The 12,519-nt window shown below is 35.8% G+C and overlaps 1 protein-coding gene across 1 annotated transcript in view; it reads right to left on the bottom strand.

Moving 5' to 3' along the window:
• LOC308679161 (unconventional myosin-Id-like) overlaps positions 1-12,519 on the bottom strand; it is a 164,995-nt gene that overhangs the window by 115,176 nt on the left and 37,300 nt on the right. Inside the window, exons 6-11 of the mRNA XM_081346478.1 lie at positions 11,380-11,475; positions 9,020-9,136; positions 7,800-8,003; positions 6,847-6,992; positions 6,653-6,767; positions 4,684-4,854 (exon numbers count right to left, since the gene is read on the bottom strand). Of these exons, the coding sequence (XP_081202604.1) occupies positions 4,684-4,854; positions 6,653-6,767; positions 6,847-6,992; positions 7,800-8,003; positions 9,020-9,136; positions 11,380-11,475 (849 nt within the window). The remainder of the gene's footprint in view (positions 1-4,683; positions 4,855-6,652; positions 6,768-6,846; positions 6,993-7,799; positions 8,004-9,019; positions 9,137-11,379; positions 11,476-12,519) is intronic.

Below are 12,519 nucleotides of genomic sequence, written 5' to 3'. Positions count from 1 at the left end.
AACCTTAATTTTTGGGTAACCCACATGTCCCCTATTTCATTATATAGTAATTATCATATCTGAAATACAGATTGTTCATTTAAGTGTATTCTTATTATATTTCAAAAACATATTCTATTTGTCATCTTTGCAATTCATCTATAATTAACAAACTATGTTTTATTGTGTCATTCCAAGTTCTATAGATAATTCAGTTATGCTCTAATAGCTAATTTTCATTCCCTTAAAAATCTAGATCCTAAATATAAAATCAGTTTATATCTTTTAACAGTTCCCCTTAGCCCTTGTTTAAAAAAAAATTAAGCTTTATTATTACAAATCCCAACATTTACAACAGAACCCCCCATTTTTTAAATCTAGCTTTCTTCTTGTGCCAGGCAGGCTTCCATATCATTGCCTTTAACTTCTCAAATGTGTCTCCCTTTCTTCCTACACACATTGTTTGAATCCAGGGAGACGATCCAGTTATCAATTTTTTAAAGAGGGTGACCCCTTTATAGTCATTAAATTTTCGTTCTAATAAATCCAATCTCCATGTTTGGTGTAGTACAGTTGTCATTAATTCAATCTGGTCTTCTTGTTCTTTCAGTTCCATCTGGCTTAGATAAGAGGTCTTGTCTGGTATTGTAGCTATTGTTTGGTTGCTTAAAGTCTTAATGTACTGTATTTGAAGGCCTTTGGCATCCTCCATCTTAGTATTGCTTTCTTCAGCTTCTGTTGTTTGCTGTATTGTAGGTTTTATAATTGAAATCAAAGTTTGGGCATCAAGGCTCTCAGTAGATTGTACTTGTTCTTCCCCTATTTTGTTGTTGATTTCCTCATCCTCTGTTAGTTTTTGGGTTGTCAGTTTGTCAATTGAAGTCAGATTCTCATTAGGTGGGTTTATGCTGTCAGATTTGTCTTTAAGTCTGGCTTTCATTTCTGCAGTCATTGCCAAAATTGTATCATGTATGAGTTTATAGTCAAGTGGTGGAATATATTCTTCCATTACTTTAGTATTTTACAGATAGGCCTCTAGTGGAGGCTATTTTAATAAAAGTAAATAAATGTCCACCTCCACTATTCCTAAAGGTTGTTTTCAGTGCCAGGTGTTCCCAATTTTTATTTTTAAAGATAATGTCAAGGACAAATCTGTTACAGCCAGATCTCAGAATAATAAAAAAAGGTTTACTTGTTATACCAGATTACACCACAAGATGTCCTCAATAGCATGTAAAATCCTTTTCCAGACTAATATGAGGCTTTTATCCAATTAATCCATCTTTTAGCACTAAATAGGGTAGTAGGTCCCTGCAGAAATGAGCAATAAAAACTTTTTAGTGGCCCCAAAATTCCAGAAGTACAAATAAGGTTACTTAGTTATTTAGCTTAGTCATTTGATTTCTTTTGAGGCTTTAATGTTTTAGTTCTCCAAGTAGGCAGTCGCCGATCTTTCAAGAAGGGGGCAAAAGATTTTCAGGAAAGTCCCACAGGAAAGTAATTAGGGAAGTAAGAAAGGTAAGGTCTCACCCAAATCCTCCAGATTGCTTCATTGTGCTTGATAGTAATTTTGACTTTCGGCAGGGACCAGCTTAGTGATCAGCCATATTGATGACCAATCTCTTCTTCTTTGGGCCAGAGGAGTTGCTCCGGATCAAATGGAGCGATTGCAGAGAGAGCCTCCTCACGGTGGTCGCCCCTCCAGGGCGACTTTTGACCCTTTTCAGGGTTCTCCAAGGAAGAAAGACCGGATGGTGGGGAGAGGCTTCTTCCTGCATGTCCGCCGGCACTGTGCACGCAAACCAGAAGTCCTACAGGATCTTGATTTGCTCATTTTCAAGAACTTTGTCAGTTTGGTGTTCCCAGTAATTTTTGCTGCATTTACTCCAAACTTCTGGCAAGGTTTCCAATGTATGATTTTGGCAACTTGATCATGACATTGTAGATAATCAATCTGTAAGATTTTACTGTAGCCACTGATAAGATGATCCACTGTTTCATCTTTCTCACTGCATAAATGTCATTTGCTGTCACTGCTGGCATGTTGAATTTTTGCTTTCATGGAATTGGTTTGCATGGCTTTGTATCTACCTTTCCTTCAATGTTCTTCAGATATTGACTGTGCATAGGCTTGTTTTTCCAATTACAAATCCGATGGTCAGTTGTGCTTTCAATCTCATTGTTTTCAAGAGGTTTCTATTGTTAAACCTTCATCAGAAGCTCCTTCCTTTTTATGTAGTCATTTAAGCCATGTTTTCTCCTTCCAGTTTGTTTCACCTGTAAAAGTCCTCTGCCACCCTGCAATCTTGGCAAGTGCAATAGATCAACATCACTTTTGGGTGCAGAGCATGGTGCGCTATCATTAGTTTTCTTGTCTTTCAATTCAAGTTATCAAGTTCTATCTTCTTCATAACAACAACAACAACAACAACAACACACTCAGCCAGTTGTTTAGACTGGATTTGGCATTTTTGTATACCTATTGAGTTCTTACTAAGGACTTGGGATAGGCAGATGTGGATGTTTGATGGTGTTACATATATCATTGCAGGACAGAAGCTGTACCCAGTAAAGCTGCCTTTTGCAATTGACTGATAGTGAATTTGTCAATGCCAATGGTGTCCAAGTGGTGGTCCAGTTGTTTTGGGATTGTACCCAAAGCGCCTATTACTATTAGTTCTACTCTTGCTTGCCTTTGGCACAGTCGTTCTATTTCTATTTGTAGATCTTTGTATTTTGTGATCTTCTTTCTCTTGTATTCTGCTATCTCCAGGCATTGCCATGTCCAATATTCAGACTCTTTTGTCTTTCTTATTGACAATTGTTAAGTCTGGAGTGTTATGTGGCAGGTGCTGTCTGTTTGAATTCTAAAGTCCCAGAGCAATTTAACATTTTCATTTTCTATGACTTTCTCTATTTTATGGGTCCCATCAGTTCTTGCTTGCAGGCAAATGATATTTTTGCAGATCTTCCAATGTACCATTGTTGCTACTTTGTCATGCCATTGTTTGTAGTAAGGCTGCCTATTCCTGTCTTCTCAATTCTGTCTTTGTGTGCATCATCATCATCATCATCATTACCACTACTCTTCCAGTGGCTTTCTGTATTTATAAAATATATAAACTATGGGTAAAACTGTAACTGTGCTATTTTCTCTCCAAGCTATATCAATCCACAAAGAACTTTACTATTTCTGAATGTAAAAATGACATACCTTTGAATTTGTTAATAATGAAAAGTGCTTAATCTCTACATTTCACTTAGAATATAGAATCTATTAACTGCTACATAGTGTACTTTCAAAAGTGGATTAACTATTCTTAGTTGTTAACAATTCTAGAGGCAACTCTAACAATCCTAGGAGCAACCTGAAATCTGTATAGTGTTTAGTACTATCTGTTTAAGACAGCAATTATTATCTAACACTCTACTTTATGGATGTGATCAAATGAAGACTTTGTGCATTCAGCAAACCTAGTTTTTTCTCTTAACACCCCTCTCTCCCAGTGTTTTGTGTAATTAGCCTTTTGAATAGCTCTAACAATTTGCCACTATTTTGTTGCATTCTGTTTGCTTCTAATAAAAGTATTGTTCAACTATAGTTTCAAAAGAAATCTCTTCACCTTTCTGAATGAAAAAAACCTATATACGCCATATTCTCTGCTCTTACTTGCTTAGGAAATGCTACATGAAATTAAACTGGACTCCTATTGGTTATAAATGACATCACTGTCTAGCCAGCTTCATGCTTCTGTTTTCTCTTTAACATTGAAAAGTCTATGGCTCCCTCTGCTGGACATTAATTTTTTCTCCTTTGGAAACAGCTTTAAAGATTATTTATAGAAGAGGAGTACTTCAAATCATAAGCTCCTAATTTTTTCTCTCTCAATCTGTGAATCTTAGCTACATATTTGGTATGTGCCAATTGGTTCCTTCCTCCAGTCAATGTCATAGAAATAACAGACTACAAGCTAACAAATGCTATAGTTCAGTTTAAGCCCCAAATCATCAAAATCAGATCCACATATGAATGGAATGGGATGCACTGAAAATTCATGTATTTTCACCTCAGCCGTAACACCTATAAGTTTATGGCTGGGCATGGATTAAAAAGTGTGTTCTAGTTCTTAAAATCCCAATAGGATTAAATATATACTGAACGAGACACCATGAAGAGGGGAAGATGGAAGAGGCAGCACTGGTCTAGTTATGAACTTTCTTCCATGTTGCTACACGCTGAGCCCATCAAAGAGAAAGCAGTCTTCCACTGTGAGGAAATGGCACTTGCTGAACTTCATAATATGACTTGGTCAACTTGATAATAAACAAAATATGGTGTGAATATTGTGTGAATGACATTTTTATGATCATCTGTAATATTTTAGTTTTTGTACAGTTTTTTTTAGGGACTGCAATTTAAATTGTGTGGACAGAGATTACCTTTTTTGTGCACTGTTCTTTGATGCTTTTCAGGAGGGTAAGATGTTTTAGGAAAAAAATCAATTAGCCATAAACTCTAGAAAATATGCCTTTCAAAATTCTTTGGCATATGTTTAGAAGCAGTGGTATAATATGAAGATAAATTTTGTGTAAACTGATCTGTTTCAATTGAGAAAGGACAAGATCAAACATTTCAATGCTAATTAAGTAAAAAAAATAGTCTAGTGACAGAATTATAGTTAACGTCAGATTAGACAAAAATACCTTTCTGCTGGAAAAGTGAGCATGCTTGCCCAACTTCTTATTAAGAACCTCCAAGAATATTTCATCTGTGACTTTTCCAACATTCATGCACGCATCATCCAAATTGGCTATAATTCCCTTATGTTGCTGCTCCACAAGATCAACAATAATCTGGTTGTTGAAGTAGTCAATCTACAGAATATTTGAGCACAAATATTAAAGAAAACTCCATGAGGAAAAGTACACTGTGCTACTAGAATCAGTAATACAAAAGAAAATGAGGAGGTATCCGTTTAAATTTCCTTCAGATGTAGTTCCTATTTTGGAATGCAATGAGATTTATTCTCAATTCATATACAATATCTGAGACAGATTTAATCCAAGCTGTTCAAATTCTACAGCAACATTTTGAAATTGATATCTAAATCTAGAGAATTCTGAAGAATAAAGAAGTATTGATACAGAATTTCTGTGGTTGAGATGGGAAATGTATATTCCAAATTTTACCTGCTTTTTTTGAATTTTATACCAATAACATTAAAGGTAGAAACCCTCTCTATTCCTTCAAAGTTCTGAGAGCAGTCTCAGAAACTTGGGAAAAATGATTAAATATGTGGGGTCCCTGCGGACATCTGTACTATGGCATCACACAAGGATATACAGTAATTTGTTCTATGTACTGAAACTGTCGTGAAATGTATCATATCCCAGAGATTCAGGGGAAGATATCATCAGTATGTAGGTACATTTTTTTCCAGCTTGTGTAAGTATGGGTATCCTGAACCAGCATATGTCCATGAGAATAAGGATCACCTGGATGTTGCTGTTTAACCAAAGCTAGATGCACTTGCAATCTCTTTGAAGAAGCGACTACATTATATAGGAATGTTCCTCGCTCAACCATGGTTTAATGATAACCATTATTGGAGTACACCAATCTGAACTAGATGATAACCTATTCTTTTCTTGGTTAGAATATTATAATACATTCTACATGGGACATTCCGTGAAAACCCGTTAGAAGTTATAGTATATAAAATACTCATTTTGCTTGTATTTTATTCATGCTCAAGATTCTACATAGTTAACAATTCCAATATGTAATGCTTCCAAATACATGCAATTCCAGATACAAGTAAAAATGAAAGCTCAAGAAAGATAAAATCAAAAAGTATATATGACATGCACATATGGTCCTCACCTTCAATTATAATACACTCTCTTCCTGTTCAAGTTGGAACAGATAATTCTTCACAATTTTCCTAAAGCCTAAGAGAGATGAAGCTGGCGGAACCTCTGCCAAGAAGAAGTTCGAAGGAAATAGGCAGCTAGGTGTTAAAAATGCCCATTTCCAAGGCCCCATTAGATAACAATCCAATAGGGATGGGATCTGGAAAGAGTTGATCCCATTTAATTTGGTGGACAGGGAGATGAGTACAGGAATATTCTGTATTCATGAATATTTGTATATCCATGAATACATAGCTGCAGAAGCAGAGGGTATTCTCAAAGATCATAGTCTATTGTACTATTGTTATTGTGGCTGCCTTGGCTATTGGTCTGCTTCCAGGCATAACTCAGAGTGCTAATTATAATCTTTTCCACCACGCCTTGGGATCAAAGTATTTAAAAGATTGTTTCTGTAAGGACTTCCTTAGCCTATATAACAGCTAAAAAAGTCTTCCTTGAAGTTTTACATTTCTAACCCTTTCCCCAAATCCAGTTATAACAGAAATAGTTTTTTTTCTTGAAAACCACCCTCATTATCTTTACCTTCTTAGCTGGGTAAAATTTGTCTGCTTTCAAATCTCAGTTTTAGGCATGAAAGCCTGATCTTTTCCTTCAAGGCTTTTGCAGGCTTTATTAACTGGGTTTCTAGAGACTGTGATCTTTAGATTTGATGTTTTAAATAAGCCTATTGGATCCCCCCCATGTGATACTGAATTTTAACCACCGAGCCTTTCTGAGCAGACCATGTAAATCCACTCACATGCTTCCAAGGAATCCCCTCTCGCTGATATTCTTCCTGTTCTTGCTTTAAAACAAGTTGAATGAAGAGCTGTTGCAGCTTCTCATTGCAGTAGTTAATGCAGAACTGTTCAAAACTATAAAAAAGGAAAAAACCAGTAAATAATGTCGTAAATCCTCCTGTGAACCCAATGTACGCTTGACTGCCTGTTTCACCTGTTGTTGTCAAAGATCTCAAAGCCGTAGATATCAAGAACTCCGATCACTGTGTTTCTGCTGTGAACAGTGCTGTTGTGGTCTTTCACTGCAATCTCATCATTGATGTGCATCACGATCCAGCAAAAAAGGCGCTCATATATTGCCTACAAACCAAAGTACATCAGCCAATTTTATTTCCTGGTTTAGAACCCAGATTTAATTTAAGTCTGCATTTTTGTGTTAGGTCACTGCAGTCTTATAAAAGATAACTGGGAATCATCCAGTTCTAACCTACCACTGCAGCAGTAAAAATTATACATGAGTTAAACAAATAAGTTGCAAACAAAGCTGTTCTTTTGTTGTAGCATTATTAAAATTCCAATGGGGTAATTTTCAGGGCATTTAACAGGTCAGCCAGTTCCAGATTCTTCCTCCACCAACGTCTTAACTTCACTGATGATATACAATGTGTTTCACTGGAAAGTAGCTACAAATGTGTGCAATCTGATCTCCCTGCACACCAGTAATGCACTTGTCTTCTCATATCCCGTCTCACAATTTCTCATAATATGATTTTTATATCATCCATAAACTTTGGTAATTCCAAAGACTTAATAAATTCCCAGATAATTCCAAAGATAAGTGGCAATTCAGACAAACTTCAAACAATATTTTGATTTCTGGTAACAAGAAATAAGGCACCTGATGACAGATCACAGACAGAATATTTTTGATAACTGGAGAGAATGTCACCTTTTCCCTTTCTTATATAAATTGTTCATGAGTTATAAGTGATGAACAGAAAAACATGGACAGACAAATCAAGCCCATACTAAGAATCTATGTGTGGATTTATCTGTGTGGCTACTTCTGAACTTTTTGAATCAGTCATATTGACTTCAACTTAAAAATGAAGATATTATAAACCAAAAAGGTAGACTTCACACTGAAAGGATAGAATCTATATTCACCTTTGCAAATGCATTTTTGCCATAAGTGGCTTCTTGCTCTGTATGTTGCTTATCAATGATATCACGACCAGTAGCTACAGTCCGAAAAAGCAGGGCCTTCTCCACCATATCAGCTTTAGTTGAGAGCAGATCGGCAACAACAGATACTAGCTTGCCATTTTCAATCACTGGCGTTTCCCCATCCACAGAAAATTTCAAGTTGCCCTGGGGAAAATACAAAAAAATCTTGTTCATTTCCTCATCAATTTCAGCATCAAGCTCAATTTAGACACTATGTCTGCTTGAAAACTCTGTCTATTTCCTTGATTCATCTCAAACTAGGATAATAGCTATTCCATATCCATCTTAACTAAAGCATTTCTTGCTAGGGAACCAAATTCCTGATACATCGTGTCACTGACAAGATTAGGAAAGTTACACCTTACTTATTAAAATTAGCAAAAGAACATGTCCACTAAAGAACATTGGAGGTTTCGATAACTCATCCTTGACTCACAAAAACAACTAGACCAGAAAATCCGTGATTAAATGATGCAGAGGTTAATTGAGGTACCACTTGACCACAAGTTATTTTACAAGTTATTTATGTGAATCACTGAGGTTAACTGAGATAACACATGATGAACAACTTGTAATGTTCTCTGAGGGCTTCCCCAATGGCTTTGCTTGTAGGAGGCCGGCTGGGAAGGCTCCAAATGGCAATCATGTGACCCCAAGAAACTGCAACTGTTATAAATGTCAGCTGATCACCAAGCGCCCAGATTGTAATCATGTTATTGTGTGTATGGTGTGATGGTTGTAAGCATAAGTTGTCAGCGACACTGTAACTTGGAACAATTGCTAAACAAACAATTGTAAGTCAAGGAGTACCTGTAATTTTTTTAACCATGGAAACCTGATTCATTCTATTAGCTTGCCTATCTTTATAAATAGAATTAGTCTCTCATCAAAAGGAATGTGCATATATAGATGCAAAACATAACTATTACTCTCTTGTTCCTGATGTTCCTCATATAACCTTACAACACACATTTCTTTCCAGAAGTCTAATAGCAACAACAACAACAACTTTATTGATTAGCCAAAACCATATCAAAGTGCAAAGTTCCAGCAACAAACCATCACCAAAACTTGATAAAAGCAATCCAAAATGGAATTTGATAAAATACAATTTAAAATGGAATTAAAATAAAATTCTAATAGCAGAGAGAACCATTTACCAAATGCAGAATGGCAGCAAGGATTTTGTACACTGTTTGAACCTCTTCCGGTCCAAACCCAATCACTTTCATTGCATCAGCAACAGCTTTGAAATCTGCACTGTCATTAATGGCACACTGAAAAAGAAGAACAAAACATGAAATCACTATCTTGCCTCAGCACTAAGAATAAGATATTAAGCAGGGGAAAATAAGACACTCATCTCTAGGAATATTTTAGCCAAAACAAAGAACAAACTATTAGTACTAGTACTAGTAATAAATGTATTACGTGAACTAGCTGGTAGGAAAAAGAAAAGCAGAAGAGAAAGTCTATTTAATTTATTAAAATATTCATAATGAATCCAAATAATAAAGAAAAAATTAGAGGGTGATGGTGGGGATTGGAGGAAAACAAGGAAAAAAGGAGTAAATCACAGCTGAAAGAGAAAATATAAATTATCGTCCTTTCCTGCTAGTCATGGTCAAACATAGAAAACAAGATAAAGTTAATTAGCAGTTGAAGATAAATAGTTGGCAACATAAAGTTGATACCTGGCCTGCAATAACATAAACTTTTCAAAAGATCTCAGCTGAATATTTGAATTAGATCTTTTTTCCAAATAAAAAAGTGGTAAGGAGAATTTAAAACCAATTTGGTCAAATTTGGAAACTGTTTTTGTTATTGTTGTCAAGGAGCAAAAAAGAACATAGCAGAGAATTCCAAATAAAAATAGGTAACTTTATATAATAAAAGTAAGGTAATATAAGATACAATGCAGGTAGTCCTTGACTTATGACCAGGAATTGAGACCAACATTTCTGTTGCTAAGTGAGATATTTAAGTGATTTTTACCCTATTTTATGACCTTTCTTGCCACAGTTGTTAAGTGAATCTGGTTTCCCCATTGACTTTGCTTGTCAGAAGGTTGCAAAAGTTGGTCACATGACCTTGGGACACTGCAACCATCCTAAATATGAGCCAGTTGTCAATTTTCATGGGGATTGTGCAATGGTCATAAATGTGAAAAATGGTCAGAGGTCACTTTTTTCAGAGATGTTGTAACTTTGAACAGTCACTAAATGAAGTGTTGTTAGTCAAGGGCTACCTGTAATATCCAGAGCATTTTTACATATCCTATTCAAATCCACATTCATAGTTATTAGATAATGCATGACCCCTTTCAGCCATCTTTTCAGAGATATTTCCTTACCAGATCCCTCAATGACTTTAACAGTGACAGAGCTTCTAATGCAATGCCTTAACTGGAAAATGCTGGAATACATTCAGAGGTTTATGTGTCTTGAAATTAGCCCACATTGAACTGTATAGCATAGTCAAACATCAGCACAGGAAATGTTTTATGACATTTTGCATTATGTCATAAACTGTTCTATGATATAAAATGTTTTATAAAATTTGCCCAATTTCAATTACACTGGAGTCAAGAGTCCCAATTTTGGACATGTTGTGCATATTAGAGCCTTGGTGGAGCAGTGGGCTAATGCCTCCTTAAGTAACACCAGCTGCCTGCAATTAGTGCAGGTTCGCATCCCACCAGGCTCAAGGTTGACTCAGCCTTCCATCCTTCCGAGGTAGGTAAAATGAGGACCCAGATTGTTAGGGGCAATAAGCTGACTTTGTAATAATGCCGCTGGGCGGGGGCGAAAGCCCTAATAAGCAGGCATATACATAGAATGAAGGCTATTGCTAAGCACATTGATTTGTGCTTTAAATTGTAAGCCGCCCTGAGTCTTCAGAGAAGGGCGGGATATAAATGGGATTAAATAAATAAATAAATATTAGCCCATTTGAGATGTCCTGGTTCAAAAGAAGCCCTATGGTGCAACATTTTAAAGATTACAGGAATCAGAGTTTTAGTAATAATGTAACAAAATTACACAATAAAACATTTCAGCCTGTTTTGCTATTAAATTAGCCATAAATTTTGCTATTAAAATGTGGCATTGGAATTACTGAATGAGATTATGTATTTTAGTTTCTTCATCTAAAAGAAATCAGATACTGTAAAAGATTCCTCAGAAAGCCCTACAAAGTTTGCTAAAGATGTAATTGTCTTTGTGTATTTTATATCTTTTTGCTCTTAAAATTATTATATTTCACCCTTTGAATCCTGGTCTGGAACCTTAATAAAAATTTGATTTGATTTGGTAGTTAATCAACTAAAATTGGAAATTTAAGAGAACATTCATTTTTATAGAGGTTTTTAAGCTGGCCAATCAAAATTACTTGTAAGCATTGGATATGTTAAATTGATATTAGAGAATAAATACATTCATAACTCCAAATGTACAGGCTGATAAGAAATAGAATGGTTTACTATGTAACAGTGTCAAAGAAAAAGATGATTCTTCCTCACCTTTGGTTGCGCTCCAACACTAATATAGCTATATGCAGATAAATCTTTATGGAGATACAAAGATCGCAGAAGCTGCTCAGAGCCTCCCTGAAGAAGCTAAAAAGATAAGAATCAGTTACTTAAATGAATTGTAGTGATAAAGGAGAATATTGGTAGCTCAGGGTTGAAATGGGGGTCCTTGGTGCTCTCTTAATCTTGATTTTTTCCTTGCAGACATTTTATTATCCAAACTAAATAACATCATCAGTCCTACTCACTAGCACTGATGATGTTACCTAGTTTGGGTACTGAAACATCTGCAAGGAAACTACCAAGCCCAGAGAGCACCAAACACCCCTTAAACCAATTGTCTTTTTGGTGCTATGTATTATTAATATTATTACCACCTAAAACACTCTGTCTTGATAGGATAATCCATCTCAAGCATACAGTATAAACAAATATTCAACAGAGGAGAGGGCAAGCATTGCAACAGCTGCTCCTTTACTAATCACTCCAGATAATTTAGATTCTTTCTTACATAAGGTTATTTTGGGGAGGAAAAAGTATATGGTTCCAGTGGCATTCAACCCCAATTATGTACTTCTCATTACCAGTCAGCAACGCTACTGGTACTTCATCTGTCTTTAGGATCTTTCTTCTGGAATCTCAGCTAAGGGGTACCCTTCATTTAAAGACTGCTGTTTCTCCTTCCCTCTTCTTTCATCCTGTTATAAGTGATGCAGCTTTTAATGGAGCTGTCTTAAACTATTAAATATTCAAGAACTCATGGTTTCTTCAGGATTAGAAAACTTTCTCCTGGGTCAGAATGGCTAGTATCCCAAAATATTTAAATTGTTTCATCTAAACCAAAATATTGTGTGTGTGTGTGTGTGTGTGTGTGTGTGTGTGTGTGTGTGTGGTGTCTATCCTGAAAGGACATTGAAACTGGCTCACTGGAGCGTAAGTTCACTGGGAAGTGAACTCAGCTTTTATTTATTTATTTATTATTATTATTGATCATCACACAGTCAGTCAGATGTTCAGACTGGGTTTGGCATTTTTGTCTACCTATTGAGTCCTTACCAAGGACCTGGGATAGGCAGATCTGGATGTTTGAATTGATGGTATTACAGATATCGTTGCAGGATGGAAGCTGTT

This window comes from Vipera berus (genome assembly GCF_964194415.1).
Source record: "Vipera berus genome assembly, chromosome: Z".
Taxonomy (NCBI): Eukaryota; Metazoa; Chordata; class Lepidosauria; order Squamata; family Viperidae; genus Vipera; species Vipera berus.
Note: the sequence above shows the minus strand (reverse complement) of the source record. Positions and strands in the feature narration are given on the sequence as shown.